This window comes from Bombus flavifrons, chromosome 10, assembly GCF_040668555.2.
Source record: "Bombus flavifrons isolate JBK064 chromosome 10, iyBomFlav1_principal, whole genome shotgun sequence".
Taxonomy (NCBI): domain Eukaryota; kingdom Metazoa; phylum Arthropoda; class Insecta; order Hymenoptera; family Apidae; genus Bombus; species Bombus flavifrons.
Window position 1 is genome coordinate 14,493,719 of NC_138451.1, and position 20,143 is coordinate 14,513,861.

General features: G+C 37.9%; 2 protein-coding genes across 4 annotated transcripts in view; one reads left to right on the plus strand and one right to left on the minus strand.

Moving 5' to 3' along the window:
* The first annotated feature begins 3,144 nt into the window (after nucleotides 1-3,144).
* Nucleotides 3,145-7,415, plus strand: Hem (Nck associated protein 1 Hem). The gene is made up of 2 exons (XM_069122346.1): nucleotides 3,145-3,258; nucleotides 3,334-7,415. Exon 2 carries the CDS (start codon nucleotides 3,476-3,478, stop codon nucleotides 6,842-6,844), a length of 3,369 nt encoding a protein of 1,122 aa, XP_068978447.1. The 5' UTR covers nucleotides 3,145-3,258; nucleotides 3,334-3,475; the 3' UTR covers nucleotides 6,845-7,415.
* A 912-nt stretch (nucleotides 7,416-8,327) lies between these two features.
* The window catches only part of kuz (zinc-dependent metalloprotease kuz), an 83,316-nt gene continuing 71,500 nt past the window's right edge, over nucleotides 8,328-20,143 (minus strand). Inside the window, exons 4-15 of one of the 3 annotated variants that reach the window (XM_069122349.1) lie at nucleotides 16,060-16,361; nucleotides 15,512-15,658; nucleotides 15,273-15,421; nucleotides 14,965-15,199; nucleotides 14,674-14,848; nucleotides 14,388-14,565; nucleotides 14,097-14,274; nucleotides 13,773-14,006; nucleotides 13,573-13,689; nucleotides 13,322-13,486; nucleotides 13,086-13,218; nucleotides 8,328-12,296 (exon numbers count right to left, since the gene is read on the minus strand). In XM_069122349.1, the coding sequence (XP_068978450.1) occupies nucleotides 12,157-12,296; nucleotides 13,086-13,218; nucleotides 13,322-13,486; nucleotides 13,573-13,689; nucleotides 13,773-14,006; nucleotides 14,097-14,274; nucleotides 14,388-14,565; nucleotides 14,674-14,848; nucleotides 14,965-15,199; nucleotides 15,273-15,421; nucleotides 15,512-15,658; nucleotides 16,060-16,361 (2,153 nt within the window). In that variant the 3' untranslated portion in view covers nucleotides 8,328-12,156. Of the gene's footprint in view, nucleotides 12,321-13,085; nucleotides 13,219-13,321; nucleotides 13,487-13,572; nucleotides 13,690-13,772; nucleotides 14,007-14,096; nucleotides 14,275-14,387; nucleotides 14,566-14,673; nucleotides 14,849-14,964; nucleotides 15,200-15,272; nucleotides 15,422-15,511; nucleotides 15,659-16,059; nucleotides 16,362-20,143 lie in introns of all 3 variants that reach the window. The other 2 variants (XM_069122348.1, XM_069122347.1) reach the window with 2 other exon arrangements.

Sequence of the window (20,143 nt, forward strand, 5' to 3'; positions counted from 1 at the left end):
TCTCACCGTCTTCAATTCCTCCCTCTTCTCCGATTCGACATAACCGGCTACATTTAGGCAGTCTTGGGGGAAGGGTGAAGGGGGAGGGGGGGGTTTAATACATTGTTTGCTCTTCGTTCGCTAAACTAAACCGCATTCGGAATTAATTGCACGTTAGGAGGCCACGGGATAATTAAAGCCGCCTCGATTACCCTCGCCCACCACCTCTTGTTTCCGATGCCTTACTACCGGACGTCTTTGCCAGAATTAACTATCGTAATAAAACATTGTTATTACACCATAACGAAAGGTTATCGATTAAAGACACGTGAATGTACTTTTACGTAGTCTCGAAATCCTTGATCGCATAGCAATAAAATTCTTTTGATGAAATACAAATACTCTGGACTACAAATGAAGCAGATAGAGTACGGGTTTCGAATAACAGCAAAATTTTGTACGACTAACCACGAACGAAAAACGTTCGTTAAAAATATACCGTTAGCGAAAAATAAGACAGAAAATAATCCAAACGATCAAAGAAAATCAATGAATTGTGTCTATAGGAGGATTAAAAAGCGATCGAAAATGTTGAAGATCAATGATCAAGTACACAAACATAACGATCATGCGTCATGGTCTTCCAAAAATACACGAAGAGAGTGAATAAACGCAAATCGCAATCGTCTCCCTTAATAATTTATGGGTTTTTTCGGCGTGGAAAACCGTCCACACGAGGGACCGCCAAGGAACCATTGTTTCCTAGCGTTCGACCAGCTTGATTGTGTTAATGAAAAATGGGAAAGAAGTAAAGTCAAGCCAATGGTTCTACATCGAAGGGTGCCGGCAACATTGGCTTCGCCGAAGAATAGCGGGGTGTAGCGGGAATTGAACGTGATCCAAAAGCGCTTATAAATGAATAACATCCATAAAGGATAAGATATCGAACGATTATACCCATTATCATATATCTACGAGGGAATGCTTTTTTCTCTGCGCGTCACTGATATCCATATTTCTTTACAACTATCAGGTTTATCGATTATAAATATGTTTCAAATGTCAATGGTTTTATCGTGTAAGTACGTGCGCTGAATGTAACCTCAACGCAGTGACACATATATGTATATATATGTAGATATAGTTAGTTGCCTGGTAAATAAATACAAACACGTAACACGTACAAAAAGAAAGATAAACTAAGAACTTAAATGTAAAAATTGTGTCAATTCATGATACAGACATTTTTTATAAAATGCATTTTATATGTAAAATATCTCTATTTAGATTCTACTTCTTTAATTATGTTCATAGAAATATGAATTCGTATAGATATTCGCAGTTTATTCATTTTGTATAAGATATTAATACCAAAAACCGTGGAACATCTTGTATGTCGTAACATCTTTACTGTTTGTAACGTTATTTTCACGTTATTATTGGACAAGAATTACAAAAAGAAACGCGTGTATTTAACTTCGTTATAAACTTCAGTAAATAACTCAAAGAATGTAAAAATTTAGTTTAGAAATTTTCTAAAATGAAAAATTACGCAATTAAATAAGTTTTAAATAATTAAAAGATATTTTACCACATATAAGAATATACGCACGTATGTATATACTAACAATGGTGCATGCTTATTATACGAAAATGCATTCGACTCACGATTAGATGCAAAGAACGTTGTCATCGATATTGTTATGATCCAAGGGAAGTTATCGATCAAATAGGAATCGTCAAATTTCATGGAAGAAGGTTGAAAGAAATCTGTAACAAAGCATAAAATATAATTTTTTTCCTAAAGACGAAGAGTGTTAATTATTTGGAAAGTTTGAAATAACGAAAGATTGATCTCTATTAAATATAAGATTTTAATTAATGATGAAAAGTTTAAACTCGTCGAATTTTCGATCAGATTCTGTGTTTTATTCGTTAATAATTAATGTAAAATTCATGGAATATAATTAACTGAAGCACAAAATTTGAATTCTGTCTATAACCTCAATCTAATTCTTGTCTTTTTATCCATTCACCGTGCTATAAGGTGGCCGACAACTAAACTAACGCGTGTAATGTCACGGATGCACAATTATAGGCAGAATTCACTGTAGTGGTACCGTTGGACAATCTTTTACGGATATGTATCTTGGAAACTAAGCCGAATGGCGATTACATGTATAGGAAACGTATAAATACGTTTGCCTTTATTGAAATAAATCAAATGTTACCAAATCTCCATGAAAAGCTTTCAGATTCATCGTCAATCATCGTGACGTCCTTCTGGGTTTCACGGCGTTACTTTAGCGCTCTTATACTTCCAAGTTCCCCTCGCAATCAAACAATAATCTGCACAAAAGAAGATCAAAATATTGAAATAGATGTATAAAAAGAACAAAAATGAAACAATGAAAAATGTCAAATTGAGTCTTGAAAGTTCATTCATTATACAAGAACTGCCGAAAAATATAAGTAAGAGTGTCAGTCAGGTGATCCACAAAACGAAAAAGCATTGAATGTCAGACCTTATCATCTTGTACTTACAATTAGTCAATGATATGCAGAACATCTTGTATGTGCTTTCATAAATGTATAATATTGCAATATACTGCATATTGTTACTGCAAATAAAACAATTCCAATTAATTTCTTACGATTTGTTTTATACAAATACAACAGTGTACATATTATTATCGTTTGTAATTTATTTAATTATACCTCAGTTATACTGATATATCTTTTTCTTTTAAATCGTTTAAATATTATGTTTTGATTGTATATTTTTATAAATAACTTTATGCAAAATGTGTTCTTACCTATTTATTTGGCCATCAATTTATCTTTTGAATAAATATATCGTAACGTAACGTATATTTGTTAACTAACATAGAAAGAGTGCGCTACAGGTAATATAGAATTACAAACATCTTTCCGAAAATTATGTCCATTAAATAGTGATTATTTGTACGTATTTTTTTTAAATATCCTTCTTTTTACTTACATGTTTTACATAATTACTAATTGTCATAATCTTCTTCGCCATACACACACACGCCGATGAACAAGGAAACTTAGCTTTAAGAACGTTTATTGTTTCGTTAATATTTTAAAATTTAATAATAGTTTAGTAACATTTGTTTCGTTTGGAATACTGGTAACATAGCAGCTGTTGGCTACACTGTTCACTGAAACAGCGATACTTCACTTAATACGCGACGTACACAGAAATTTCGTTTTATGGTGTCATCGATTCGTATTAAACATGTAACAGCAAGAAAGGTAAGATATGCTTTCAACATTAAATATTACTTTTTTTTTTAAACAAACACGATAAATATCTAAATTTTCTTGTAGGAGAAGAAAATCTCTCTATTTTGGCCGTATTCGGTAAAAGTAAATTGTCCCCAGGGGTGGGGTCTCCTGTCACTTAAAACCAAAGAAGTGAAAAGAGGTGAATGAGTTATGTTGATTTTGTAAGAAATAATATAATACAATCATGGCACGACCTATTGTACCTAGTCAACAAAAGTTAGCTGAGAAGCTAACTATTTTAAATGACAGAGGTATTGGGATGTTAACTCGCATTTATAACATAAAAAAGGCATGCGGTGATGCCAAATCAAAGCCTGGATTTCTTTCGGATAAAAGTTTAGAATCTTCTATCAAGACGATCGTCAGAAAGTTTCCTAATATCGATGTTAAGAGTTTGCAAACTATTACGAATCTTCGCAACGAGATTATTAAATCTTTATCTCTATATTATTATACCTTTGTTGATTTGCTTGATTTCAAAGACAATGTTTGCGAGCTTCTAACTACAATGGATGCTTGTGGTGTTCATATGGACATAACAATAAATTTTGAGTTAACAAAAGGTTATTTGGATCTTGTTGTTACATACGTCAGTTTAATGATTCTTTTATCGCAAGTGGAAGATCGCAAAGCGGTATTAGGTTTATTCAACGCAGCTCATGAAATGGTACACAGTCAATCTGATCCTAGCTTTCCTCGCTTGGGTCAAATGATTATGGATTATGATGCTCCATTAAAAAAACTTTCAGAAGAATTTGTTCCTCATTCTAAATTATTAAAGACTGCTCTCACCTCATTGTGGCCTATTTATCCTGAGAGAAATTTATCCGCGGATACATGGAGAGCAGATCAAAAGCTCAGCCTTGTTGGAAGTCCTGGACAAATACTTAAAGCAGCAGCAACAGACACTATGTCTTGTGAAACTTTGAGCTTAGATAGAATAGAAAGATGGGTTATTTTAGGTTTCACATTGTGTCATTCGTTCTTAAATCAGGAACAGCCCGGTAAATTATGGACCACGGCTTTAGAATCTGGTTGGGTGTTAGCCTTGTTCAGAGATGAAGTTATTTATATACATCAATACATACAAACATTTTTTGAAAGTATAAAAGGGTATAGTAAACGGGTATCGGAAGTGAAAGAATGTTATAGTCAAGCGGTGCAAAAGGCTGGTTATAGACACAGGGAAAGAAGAAAATTCTTAAGGACAGCACTGAAAGAGCTGGGCTTAATTTTAACTGATCAACCTGGTCTCTTAGGACCAAAAGCGCTCTTAGTTTTGATGGGACTCTCTCACGCGAGGGATGAAATTTTATGGCTTTTGCGACATGGCGTTAATCCTCCGACACAAGGAAAAGGTAAAGGAAGGGGAGGTGAGGATCTAGTGGATCGTCAATTGCCAGAATTACTGTTCCACTGCGAAGAATTAAGAGCATTAGTGAAGAAATATTCCCAAGTACTTCAAAGGTATTACGTGCAATTTTTGTCTGGATTTGATGCACCTGCTTTAGATCAAATGATACAAAACCTTCCGGTTTGTCCAGAAGATGAAGGAGCGATTCTTAGTGATATGTGTTCAAAGATAGCTAGTCTAACAGTCAAACAAGTGGAAGATAATGAACTGTTTGATTTTCGTGCATTCCGATTGGATTGGTTCAGATTGCAGGCATATATGTCTATCGCAAAATGCAATATGAATTTAGCTGATAATAGAGAGTTAGCATCTTTTATGGATACTGTAATATTTCATACTAAGATGGTGGATAATTTGGATGAAATGCTAGTTGAAACATCCGATTTATCTATCTTCTGTTTCTACAGCAAAGTATTTGAAGATCAATTTCACATGTGTTTAGAATTTCCTGCTCAAAATAGATATATCGTTGCATTTCCTTTAATATGTAGTCATTTTCAAAGTTGTACGCACGAACTGTGTCCAGAAGAGCGTCATCATATTCGAGAACGAAGTTTATCCGTCGTTAATATGTTTTTAGACGAAATGGCCAAAGAAGCTAAAAATATTATTACGACTATCTGTGATGAGCAGTGTAACATGAGCGATAAATTATTGCCAAAACACTGTGCATTATTAATCTCTCAGGTTGTAAATCGTAAGAAAAAAGATAAAAATAAGAAGAATATGTATGAAATTCATAAACCGGGTATAGAGAGTTACAGAAAAACCAGAGAAGAACTTACCACAATGGATAAACTTCACATGGCATTAACAGAGTTATGCTATGCCATTAATTACTGCCCTACTATCAATGTATGGGAATATACATTCGCGCCAAGAGAATACTTGCATCAACATTTAGAATCAAGATTTGCCAGAGCACTTGTTGGTATGGTCATGTACAATTCAGATACTAGTGAAATAGCTAAACCATCAGAATTATTTGTGAGCGTTAGATCTTACATGAATGTTCTTCAGACGGTTGAAAACTATGTGCATATAGATATTACACGTGTATTCAATAACGCACTTCTTCAACAAACTCAAGAATTAGATAGCCATGGTGATAAAACTATCGCTGCTTTATACACGCAATGGTATTCTGATGTTTTATTAAGGCGAGTTAGCGCCGGAAATATTTGTTATTCTAGCAATCAAAGAGCATTCGTTAGTTTATCCGTAGAGGGAGCAATACCTTTTAACGCAGAGGAATTTTCTGATATCAATGAATTGAGAGCATTAGCTGAACTAATTGGACCATATGGTATGAAGATGTTGAATGAAAATTTGATGTGGCATATAGCTAGTCAAGTGCAACAGCTAAAGAAATTAGTTGCTGGCAATAAAGATGTTCTTATTGCTTTGCGAACGAATTTTGATAAACCAGAAGTAATGAAAGAACAATTTAAAAGGTTGCAACAGGTAGACAACGTGCTGCAACGAGTAACAATTATAGGCGTAATTTTAAGTTTCAGACAATTAGCCCAATCCGCATTGGTCGATGTCTTGGAAGAACGTATACCGTTTCTTTTAAGTTCGATTCTAGATTTCCGACATCATCTACCATCTGGTGATCCCATGCGTGTTGTTTCCGAAATGACTTCAGCCGCTGGTTTAACTTGCAAAGTTGATCCAACATTAACAGCAGCATTAAGAAGCCAAAAATCCGAAGTGGATGAGGACGAACATTTGCTCGTATGTTTGTTAATGGTTTTCGTCGCCGTTTCTATTCCGAAATTAGCTCGAAATGAGAATTCCTTTTATCGGGCGTCCCTAGAGGGTCATTCTAACAACATACATTGCATGGCAACTGCGATAAATAATATTTTTGGTGCATTATTTACCATCTGTGGACAAAATGACATAGAAGATCGAATGAAGGAATTCCTTGCGTTGGCATCATCCAGTTTACTCAGACTAGGCCAAGAAGCAGACAAAGAGGCGATTAAAAACAGGGAATCCGTGTACCTTTTGTTGGACCAGATAGTTCAAGAATCACCATTTTTAACGATGGATCTGTTGGAAAGCTGCTTCCCGTATGCACTAATACGTAACGCATATCACGATGTATACAAGCTCGAACATTCGCAGCCATAAAGTCATCGATAAAGAATGTGTTTTCAGCTTGCCACTCAGGGTCATTTTTTTTACGTCCATTACATTAAACATGGAATCAAAAGCATTTTCATTGACTCCGTTTAAAAACGGAAAGAAGAAGCGACGAACGTGGCAAAATATTCTATTTATAAAAGATATAGTTAGTAATATTTTGTTTATACTGCTTTAAATCGAATCGAATTCTCCAAATATATCGGATTCGATAAGTTTGTTTGGAAATGTATTTAAAATGTCGGAAAAGACAAGTTTGCATTAATTTATTTAAAACAATGCATTTCGTATAGGGCAATACCATCACTTTCATATTTGATACCTGGCTTAGAATATTCGCTGACAAACAATACTACATCTTTTCAGTATTCTATTATACGTCATCTGTATGTAAGGAATGTTTTGTATTACAGGTGAATTATGAAATGCTATCTGTCTATGAATCGAAATATACACGTATCGTAAAATAGACACGTTAGAGACGTTCAATCTACATTTTCTAATGTACAATATTGTAACTTTTACAATAGTTTATAAAATAAATAAAAGTATCTACAAATTGTATTTATACGTATATTACGAAACCCTTTTGTTTTTATGTGGTTATTTTATAATAGGGAATAGCTAGAAAATAAGCTTGAATATTATAAAAATACTGTAAATTATACTACACTAATTTATAGAACTTGAAGTATCAATGAAATTACTTAGTCTTACAAATCAAAGATATACATTTAGTTCTCTTTTTTGTCTCTCTAATATTATTCCTTTCATTTGTCAAAGAAAATTTCCGATTTTCTTAATAATTTTTTAATCGATAAACATCGTCGCTCACACATGCAATTTACGTTGAAAATTCAGATTTCCTAAATTATGAATATGACAGTGACGGAGGATATGGTAGAAAGTACAATTATATAAATGTAAAATGTATGCTTTATTTAGTTCTTTACAATGTTCTTGTTTTTCTTTTTTTTTTTTTTTTTTATAATCACATTAACATAACACAAATGATTTACAATCAGATTCCTTTTATTTATAGTATTCTTTAAAACACTCGCCACGTTCTAGACATTGGGAAAAAGAGAGAGTGGTGGTCTGAAGCAACGTTCAGGCGATTGGTCAGTATCATGCTTAATAAAACCTACATCAAAGTATCAATTCAAAACACAGAGCTTAAAACTGTTTGTATGAATTAAAAATGAAATAAAACACTACGGCACATAAAACATAAAGGCAACTTGGTGATTTTGTGATATCCAAGTAATACTTTCTACACGTAGAACGTATGAACTCTTGGTGAAACGAAACAACATATGTATGTATGTATGTACTATTTTAGCTAAAATCATATCGGAACGGACATGAAAAATTTAACGTAGATGAAATTAATCTCGGATGCACGATGTTGATAGGTCACCACATTTTTGGATCGATAGAAAAAATATAATCTTCGATTTCTTTTTGTTTCTTCCTTACTAACATTATGTACAAGTGATAAAGTAGTGTGCATTTCGTCACGATGACACACGTCTGGATTAAGATAGCTACTTTAAAGATGCTGTTCTTTGCAGACATTCAAATTTTCTTTTAATCGAAGAATTTGCTCGTGCCCCACAAAAATTGTTTATCACATAATGTGCTGCAAGATGCACAATTACCGAATAATGATAATTAATAATAATAACAACAACAATGATGATGATGATGATGATGATGATAATAATAATAATAATAATAATAATAATAATAATAATAATAATAATGATAGGACGCGATCTTAATCCAGACAGCGCAGATACGATTGAGCTTAAGCATATGTAGCAGAGACTCCTCGGAGACAAATGATGAATGAAAACATACTTTTGCTTTTTAATCGCTATAATTCTCTCGATACGGGCAAGCAACGTTTTTTTGTCAACTAGACACTAGAATACTTGGTCCCATTCTACGCTCGTCTTAGGCTTCTCTTTTCGAAACAATGCCATTATTTCTCTTCCGTTTTCTTTTATTTTGATCTTGTATTCAGTCATTTGAATCGTTTTTATGGCAGTGAAATGGAAGCAAGAATAATCATGAACGGTATTGAAACATCGATGGATTCACGTACGGATGAGTAGACGAATATGTCCTCTACGCATCGTGATTGCTGATTAAACGGCAGTCGATACCTGACTTTTAGGGAAATCTCACAATCAGTCGTATCAAAAACAATAAATTATTGTTCCTTGTATTATCATAATATATGATAATTATATAAATACATACGATAAAAATGATATTAACGTCACGTTAATTTGAATACATTTTCCCAAGTAGATTTATAGCGCGTTATCGCTTATGCTTCGAAAAGTCGTTCGACCTTCTTTGCTACGCGTTACTACGAATGGCAGTAAGTTGTACTCATGGATTGCCATGAAACACTTGGAAATAACATAATTAACTTTTATGTTACGATCGGACGAGCGATTACAAATGGGACCAAACGGAATCCTGTTGCATCTATATGCAAGAAACTTCAAAACTGCTTAAATAACCTATCTCAAACGATCCAGTCCGGTCCACGTTGGATCGTCGTTAAAAAAGTCATTACCTTAAAAACCTAAGGGCTCGATTACACGCACGTACAGGCATTCGTTCGTCATCCTTAAATTTCCGTCCCGATTACAAAATACAGGATAATATTTCGCTATAATACAGATTTGATATAAAAACAAGTATTTTTTTTATATTCGCTTTACCATTTGTTATGGTTATATAATTATCGTTTATGTATATATAATATCAATATATGTACACAGTTTAACACTCTCTCTTTTATTCTTTCACGCCCATTCTCTTCCCATACCTTTTCTTCGCTCTTTTGTTCTTTCCCACTTTCGCACGTATCTCGCATCAGCTTTCGTATGATCCACATTTTTTTTAATCACATTGCGACTATTGTACATTTCCACACGATCCGCAAACTCGTATTTCCTGCGATTTGGCGGACACCTCCTTGTTTTATCTCTTCATCCCTGTTAATGTTCCTTCTGTCTTGCACGACTCTATGTTTAAAATCGTTAAGTTTCTGGATCATCGTCTAAACGAAATCTATGTCTTTGTAGCGTATAAACTATCTGTCGTAACGTTGAACGGTATCTAATGACATTTTTCATCACATGTAGAACGAGAAGAAATAGGAGACACATTTCCTTATGAAAATATTGCTAAGCCTAACGATGTTCGATCAAAAACATTGGACAAAAGAAAAACGCTAGGTTACGATATTAATAAATCGTTATTATATCGCTATTGATAGTGATAGTAAATATCTGCGCACATTCGATTATTGCCTCGAATAGAAACACATGGAACAAATTCGACGAAATTTGCGCAAGAAGGTTCGACGAGGGACGAGTAAAAAAATTCAGTCGATCACGTATAACATTTTGGCGTTTCGAGAAAGGAAGTGTATATATCGCGTACAATTTAGTACGATTCGCCGTTGGACACGTGCGAATTTTGTTTGTGTGGCATACGAGTATGCAGCAGTGCACAAATGAGCCCATGTATATTAAAACACGTTTATATCTCAAAAGGAGGGCTCGTCTTTGGTCCGCTATGCGCGTCATTAAAGCGCGTTTACGGTACAGCCCTCTATAATTGTAAGTTAAAAACCATATTTAAATACAACTTATAACATTCGCGATAGCGAAGATAAATTATCATTTGCAATAGATAACTAATTAATAATAGTAATAGCCATAATAGTAATAATAATAATAATAATAATAATAATAATAATAATAATAATAATAATAATTCATAGTAATAATATCGTTAATAATCAGCATAATTATAATAGAACCGATATTATTCGATATCATTTTCAGCAGAATAGTCGTTAATGAAATATAACTATAAAAATTTGTTTGTTGATACTTTTCTCCCACGTTCATAGTCTCTCGTAACTTTGCTCGTTTCAATTGGCTAATAAAAATTAGTATAAGAATATTACATATCATTAATTATTATACTACAATGGTAGAGATCAAGTGAATGACCTGCAATAGTTTGGTAATGGTAAACGCGCTCTTTCGCTGCGGAAAGCGGTGGTATAATCACAAAGACTTTTAGATTTAAATAAAATAATATCCTTATAGGCTATAACTTACGTATAAATGCATTAAAAAAGAAATCATATTTAAACATTTTGGCATTGCTTATTAATTATCTTTACCTATATCTGTATAAAAAACACTAGTAATTAAAAGCTTAACTTTGAATAAAGAACGTGCATTTGGAAGAACATTGAAATAAAAAAAAAAAGAAAAAAAAAAAGAGAGTCTGTCTTTTAAAATCGTACTATAATAGAACAATGTACATAATAATCGCGTACAAGAGTTAAAAGGCACAAGGTACGTTCAATGGGAGCTTTTCAAAAATTACGGTTATCATCCTAACACTTATTCCAAATATATATTGTCGTCTCCGTTATCCCTTTGAACTTCCCTTCTTCTTCTAACCAACAGTCTCGCATGTATGTATAAAAGTATGCTTTCCGGAGCGAAAAACACGCAAAAATTCGACTTCATCGAGAAATCGAGGCATAAACGCTACTATGCAATCTTGGCCATAAATGTTTTTATATCGAACGACAAAAATACGTTGCGTTCAATATTACTCAATATTGCTGTGCGAATCCAGCGTTGTCCACAGAAATAAATTTCCACGACTTCGATCTGTACATTGATATCAAAGAATTTCGCGGACAAAGAGATTTATCGAGAGCCTTGTAATTTTGATCGAGACACGAAAAATATTTAATGGCAACACGGAGGAATCAGCAGGAAACATTTAAAAGACGAATTACAGAGAATCGCATGATATTAGTCTTTTAACGATTTCTCAGTTTACGTCCAACCATCACGTCCAACGGCATCGTTCGTTTTGTTTTCGCAACGTCGATGTCCTCGTACGTTTGTCGATGAAAATCAGCTCGACAAAAGCTTAATGTCAAACGAGAAGTCTCGATATATCACCACCATTGATTATATAATACACTTGTTCAATTTACAATTTCCGAACCAGTTCCCTTGCGCGAGTTACTTGAAACGAAATAAAAACGTAGATCGCCGGTCGTCGGAACTTTCAAATGATTTCGATCGCTATTCTTCCATCGATTCCGTCGATCTCGATTACGAGAGATATCGTAGGTTGAGTGAATCGGCTCGTTTCACAGTTTGGCATTAAACAAGAGAACAATTTACGGTGCAACGTTGAGACCGTCTCTCGTCCGTGATAGTTCTCTAAGGTCGTCACACCTTGTTGTGATGCCTCATCTCGTAGGCTGAGGCCCGCCCCCCTCCCCCGGAGCCCGAATAGGCGCCGGCGTACAGTTCTGGATGATTGGACCGGCCGTAGTTGGGTGCTGCGCTGCTACTGGGTGGCGCACTAGCTGTGGGAACCGAGCGATAGCCTGCTTAAAGTTTACAAAAGTATTCGATCGTGAAAAGATATATCGAAGCCAACTAAACAACGAATGTACCGAGATAATAAGTTTGTCATTATTGCTACAACCACTTGGCTCGTTAGAAAAGATGACAAAATTTATCATGCACTTAATTTTTTCAATTACCAGCAAGATAATACTTCTAGCAAGATCCACTAATCATACAAAAGCCATATTTCGCAAAAATACTATCGAAATTAATACGAACGATGCGTAAGCGGAGTAGATACTGATACTAAATTTTACTTTGATATTAATGATCGATTGAAAGTTCTACCCGATGGCTTTCGTCGAATGGTTATGAAAGAGAGACTACCAGGAGCAAATACAAGAATTCACAGTGACATGGTGACATCGAAAATGACTCGTTCGTCGTAGAACATCGTAGCACCTATCATGATTTTCCTATCACGATTCTATTCGTGAATTTGCTCCTACCAAGGGTATAAAGTATAGGCCCCAGCTCACCTCTGTAGGTCATAGAACGATAGTATCAGGTAGTGATGCGCGTCAATCAATGCGAGGAAGATGCAAACAGGAAAAAACATTGATGTAGTTGCGGATCACACAGGGACAGATACATAACGGCAAGCTTCTTAGCTTGAGTTTAATCCATATTTTACCAGGTAATAAACAAACATACGGTACGTATTAGAACGAGCAACATTTATTAGGATCAAACTCGAGCAACGATAGCTGCATTAAAAAGCGATCGAAATTATCATGTGCATTTACCTTTGGGATAATATTGGGCACCTCTACCCTCTCCATAGCCGTGAGAGGGGCCCCGAGTAGCACCATGGCCTCCTTGATTTTGTCTAGGAGGTATACTTCTGGGACCGGCTCCACCTCCGCCATGTGGATGTCGCTATAAAAACATAATTACGCCATTTTTTATTTTAAAGTATACAAAAACTACTTATGCTTGATCATTTTGATATTATACTTTATTATTCTTATATACGACATACCATCCTTCTCAGAGTATTCATCGGTCTTCTTAATGTATCGCTAATACGTCTCGCTGGTGGTTTCTTAGGATTACTCGAAGGAGTATGAACGGCACAGCACTTGATGAATAAACCCATGAAAATAATAAAGGCTATTCCCATTAATAGTACCGCCCACCAGAATTCCTAAGATAGAAAACGTTTGATATTATATCGGTATAATCTCGCATGATGTAAAGTGACTCCAGCGTATAGATGAGATTCATACTTACAGTTATCCATTGTGCTACTGTACGCAACGTGTCCTTATTGAATAAAAGATTCTTCAGTCTGGCTAATGGTCCTTCCGCGTCAACCGCTCTACACTTCAAAAATACATCACAATATCCCTAGAAGGAGCGTTCTATCGCTATTAAAAGCTCTAAACATAAATAGTAAATTTATAAAGTAACATATAATATTAGGTTTTTACTTGAAAGTTATCGCAAGGTGATCCAGGCCGGAGGCTGATTCCACCTTCCGGCAGACCAACGACGTGTGCAAATTCGCTAGTACTACGGCAGGTCGATGGATCGGTTCCATTTTGACAAGCTAATTCGCACAATTTACGTTTATCGATATTTGGAATTACGTTACTAGTCAAAAAGCACTCGGTCAGGTTCCACTCTAGGCAAATCGATCCTGTACACTCGCCATTGATGCACAACTGCGAACAAATTTTCGGGACGTAATTTCCAAAATATCTATACGCGTCGTTCTACGTAAAAATCTCGGCAAATTTAAAAGCTTCCTTTACCTGAGTTCCCTCGTTACATCTAGTTTTGTTAGCCCTTGGCATTGGTGGAGGACACTCGGAGGATCGTCCATTACAAGTCGAATTGTAACTACAATCCGATTCCGCTTTGCACTGAACATTTTTAGAGAGAGGAACGAACTGGCACGATTCGCTGGAACAGCAGGGCCCTTGACTGGGACTGTAAGAAAGGGACTCGTGAGATTCGCGATTATGCAAGTCGGACGATGCATTCTGCGTGGCAAATTTTTTTCCCAAATGTAGCTTCGAGTACACTGTGAGAAACATATGTACCTGCATTGTGTTCCGGACTTCCTGGTGCAGCCTTTCGCTGTTTCGTTTTTTATCTTATCCAATTCCGATACTTGTCTCGGATAGCAACATTTATCCACGCATTCATCGTCATCGTACCCGCAATCGCATTCTTCTCCAGCTTCGACGATCTTATTCCCACAGAATGCACCAGCAGAAGCTGCATATAAACGAATTAAATGAAATAAGATTCACCTTTCGATCGAGATAAGCATACTTTATCTCCCTTAACACTTCCTTAACTACGCACGCACGCACGCACACATACCGGTGAAACAATTTCTTTTCTTGTTGTCTTCGATGGCGTCTAAAACGTTGCTGATATTACCGATACTGCATTTCGAAAATTTACTATTATTAGGTCGGTCACCGCTTGTCGCTGACGCAAACATAATATAATTTCCGTGCAATCCACCAGGTCTGCATTCCGGTGGAAAATCGTGCTGCAAAGAAAGCGCGATTAAATGCTGGGTTAGGGTGAAGCGAAATGCTGCGAAAACAAACGATTACAATAACAATGTAACGATAAATCCTCCAATGTTCCACTATAAATCCTTACAGGTGATCCGAAATTATGTCCTATCTCGTGGGCCAATGTCAGCTGTGACACCTTCGGTGGTACTCTGCTGTTATAATTGACAAATGTGATGATTCCGGTATTCAAAGATCTCTTGGTGGATTGATACATTCCCCCGACAGTTTCCGTGTATGTTTTGTATCTTTCGCAAATGCCACCGGATGCACCGGATGCCGAGGCTACCCAAGCAAGACCAAGCGTGCCGCCAGTAAAATCTCTGTTAAGAATATAGACCAGCGATATAAATCGTCTTGATACGTATATTTCAAAATAGTTCACTCTTTTCGTACCTATATGTGAACACATAGGCGAGGCAAAAATCTTCGTGGTTGCCGAGCGAATGCAAATTTAAAAAGTTGCTAACGTCAATGTTCTCCATGCAGAACGGGTTTGGCTCGCCATACGTTTGTTGGGGCGTGCAAGCTGTATCGTCATCGATCTATCGCCAACAGAATAGTCGTATTTAACGTTCAACGCGTGACAGTTGGTATATTCGCGGCGCGTAGAAATTATCCAATGATGTAGTCACCTTTATCCGTTGCACCTCGAATTTAATATTCCTATGTTTGATTCTGCCGTCAAATCTGGTGTCTCTATAGATGTAATTCACAGCGGTAACGTGGTGCGCGATCAGAGACAGTATTTCCTCTCTGGTCTTCTCCGCGTCATGATGTAACTGGAAGTGCAGTCGAAAAGTCAAATATTTTTGTAATTTTTACAACGGCACGGCAAAGAACGTCCGACCGAAGAAAATGCAGAAATGGAAATATTCTACCGGGCCAAGGACACCGGAATGCCGGCACGTCTAGTTTAGAAGAAAATGCGAAATGAAATTACGCCATCTCCCATTACTAAGAAATAGTCGTACGAATGTGACTAGAACCGGGGAATTGCATGTATTCGGAGAATTCGACGATTATGCAACGAGTTATTACGTTTTCGTGGTAAATTTTATTTCGCTGTACAGTAAAAGAGACGGCCCATCTGCTTCGGATTATCTTTCTTCTTTCAATATTGAAACCACGTTAAAATACACTTAAAGGAAAAAACGTTGTTTCGCGTGTATTCCAAATTTACCTGTTCCGATATATGTCTCCATATGAGCGGATCGGTTTGAATAAAAAGGGAACAAGTGTTTTTGTTATCCTCCTTCGGCCTGGTTGCCCTCCGTGTTCTTCGATGACTAGGTTCGTTAGCTTCTCTCGAATATTTGTGACCCGGTGATTCTTGATCACCGTTCCACGGTTTCACCCGAGACTTGAATATCTTCTCGTTTTTACTCGTGGTTACCGGACGAGAAACGTCCGGTATGACAGAATTTTGAATTCTGTCCATCCACTGCACCATATCATCGGTGATACCACAACCGCCGGATTCACCTACGAATAACAGTAAAACGTTAATTCTATTCGCTACGCTAATAATTAATACCTCAGAGAACAGACTTTCGAAACGAGGAGATACATACTATGTATATACTTAAACTCGTTGTTTCACCACGTTATACAGCATTTGATAATTATACGCTAAAGACTTATACGTCCACGAATAGATTTCCTACAGGAAAAAAAGAAAAAAAAGAAAAAAGATTACGCGTATCGCGTCCAAGTTGGTCGTGATGCGACCGTGAAAGATACAAAAGATTAAACATAGTCCGACTGTTCGCAATGGAATCTTGGGATCGTTAAAGTCTTGAACTAGAGTCGTTGCCAAGAACTAACAATACTACTACTAACGAAACGTCCGCGGGGTTCGAGGCAATTCAAATCTCTCAGCGTTCGTGCTTTCGATGGAAAGTAACTACGGGGGAAAAGCTGGATCCGTTGAAGCGTAGAAGGGTCGTCTCCCCGAGACATTTCGACGAAACTCGAACATTCGATACACACGTATAGGTACTCTAGGAACGTAAGAAATGGAAGCGGACACGAGCACGCGTCTCGTTGTTTTCATCTTGCGAGGGAAGTTTACAACGCGTCGCAGCGGAAGCGCCGATGCGCAGTTTAATTATTCGCGTAATTTCGAAATGCAGGGAGCTGTGTCTGTAAAGCGGATGCACGGACATAATGCGCCATGTAATGGCAAACTCTAACCGCTTCCCCTTGGGTGTCATATCATCCGTAACGGCGATGCTATTATTTTGAGGACGTGGTCACCCACCTACGTATGGGTGTGAAATCACACTTCCTCTTTCGTCGTCCACCGACCGACACGGCACGGCGTGACGCGACGTAGCATACCAACCGGACGACCGGTCGAGCAAACCTAGCAGAACGGCGACCGAGCAGAGGCGTACACGCGACATTCTATCATTTTTTACGAGTCGAGATTTTCATAATTTAGCTTTAAAGGCTCAGCTTCGACGATCCTTTACTTTGCCGTTTAGCGCGTTCGTCGTGTGATTCTCGCAGGTCACGACTGTCCACATATCACACGTATCTACCGAAATTCTAACGTAACTCGAAAACGTAGCTAGAAAGTTATCCTATTTTTCAGGAATAAATATTTTCTTAAAATTTGTAATTTGTCGTTTAATAACTCAAGGTGTAAATCATTTGAACGGTATTGATTATTCCACTTTAACCGTAGCAGGAGCGAAAGAGATCAACAAATTTGACAAGGATCTATGAAAAAGGCGATTAACGATAACGATACCGATCGTAATCTGCCCTTAGGAACAATATAAAATTAAACAATGTGTAGCGCGTACGCTGTTATAATCCAAGCGATAGTCGATTGTAATAACTCGTGCAACCAAATTCAAGCGTCCCTGCATCGATAACATTGTATTAATCCTATTGCTAACGAGATGCTAACGGATGCTCGTGATCGGAGAGACGAAAGCGCGGCAATATTTGTAGCCAGTTAATACCTGATATTACGGTCGAGCATAACGGTAACCGATCAGGATCGCCGTTGCGTGCCTCCGCCCAAATTCTCCTTCTACCTTTTACTACCTTTTACAATCGAATCGTAGAGCACAAGTATCGCGTAATAAGAACAGGCTGATATCGTTGGTCTTGCTATCCAGGATAATTGCAGTGGCCGCGGCTGGTTTTATCGGCGGGTTAACCGTGAGCCACGAGCTTTAACGACTCGGCGTTTCGATGTCACGATGTTGGCCAGCTTTATCGATATCACCTACGCGGTAGCGTTAATTCGTATCAGCGTTATACGTTCCCCAATCTCCAACAGGGGACCTTTCGCTTTTACTCTTCGCCAAACACTAACAAAGGAAACTTGGCGGATCGGCTCGTGATTTACATCGACGCGTCGCACAAGCTGATCGATGCGAGTAATGATCGAATCGGGAAGATAAATTTCGGTCAAAGATCGGTTTACCGCGAAATCGCGGACGTAAGCTGCGATCGAAACTCATCGACGACGATGAAAAATATAAAAGATACGGAAAAGTATTTCATACAAAAATTTGTAGGGCATTTGGCGCACGAAGCGTACCTATATTTATTTAACGACGGTCCTGAAAAGCTCGGGCAAAGGTCGTATTAAGATTTTTAAAGGGTACGTGCCTTTGTAGCCGTAATAACGCGCGGTAATTTAATAACGATACTTGGAGAGGAAAGTGAACGGTGCAAGGGAACTCGCCGGTCCTTAATTTTGCAGATTCATAACGGCACGCACGCTGCTACTCGCATCTATCCTGCACGGAAACAGGCAAGATGGCGGGAGTTCTCGTCCGCGAAGCGCAATATACGCGAGAAGCACGATAAATATTATACACGAAACGGCAACTGTTTATTTAAGCGCCGGTTATTTGCATAAAAGCTGTAAACACGGCGGAGATGGTCAGACCGGGGTGAAATCTGCACGCGTATATCTATAGAAATGGAACGGGGCTGAGCTGTGTTCTCGGCGATGTCTAATTCGAACTCGGCGAACATCTTTCACCCTTGTTTCTCTCGTACCGGTATATGCACCCGAATAGACTACTTTCTTTCGTAATGATATCGCGAATAGTGCGAGGAATTCACCCCAATCAACCTGCTCGCTGGAGACCGTACCTTTGTATGGAACGCGTAATCTCTCTGTATGGCCGTACACTGGTTTCAAACTGGAATAGACTACTTCGAACAGGTTCAAACACGTAGCCAGTTACCAAAATGTTCGGTAATAACGACCCTCTTTTCAAACAACGAGCATTTCCGCCGAGTAATCCGACTAGTGTTATCGAAATAAGCGAGAAGGAGGCGTGGTGAGAGCGAGCTAGTTTAAAAAACGACAACCGAGAGGGCAACGTCGTCGACGCATCTTCTCCAGGGTCGAATGGACCAGAAGCTGGATTCAGCGTTCTCGATCAAGCTGTACGCGCGCGTCGTTAAGCGCTTTAACTCGACGAGACCTTCGGGTTCAGCCTGCTAGCTACGCGCTACTTGTCTGAATTTGACTCTCTAACTAGCGTGCGCGACGCGTGTCTGCGTGTGCCTCTATTCACGAACGTGCAATTCAGAGTCGGCTACGCGGACCAGCGTGCGTCGTTAAGGCGATTCGCTTAAAAACTGTACACGGCTGGGTGCTCCTTTAAGGATGGCTCGTAACGCCGACTGTTTAGTCCGTCGGTTCGAGAAAGGGAGAAACCTGTGTACGTCGCGTGGCAAAGGGGTGCTGTCCGTCCAAGTGTGTAAACGCAGGGTCGCGTGGCGCCGTTGCGAATATGTACGCATTCGCGTCGACGCGACCTGTCCGTCGGATCTATAGAGGCGGTACGCGCACTATGTTTAGAGCCACGGAGAAGAGACGCCGCCGTGCTTTTCTATCGCCCAACCTTTCTTCCGCATCCTACTCGCGGCTAGCCGGCTTTTGTCAACCGCCGCAACACGCCATTTTTTCCTAACGAAATTTCTACGCGCGACGCAACTATCGGATCGATAATTCTCCAACGAGCGCTTCTCCGTTTATCTTTGTCTATCTTATCTATCTTTGCACGACATAAGTGGGTAAATAAAATCGATCGAAAGAACCAACAAGTAGATATTACGATCTCGTTCAGGTATTATAGCGTAAGGAAGTTGTTTAAAATCGCTTAACACGATATTGATATTTAGTATTTTAGAACGGAATATAAGTGGAAATAAAGCTTTGGATAAAAATAAATCTTTCTACTTTCGAGTACCGAGCACCGAGTAGATTATTAAAAGTCAACGGG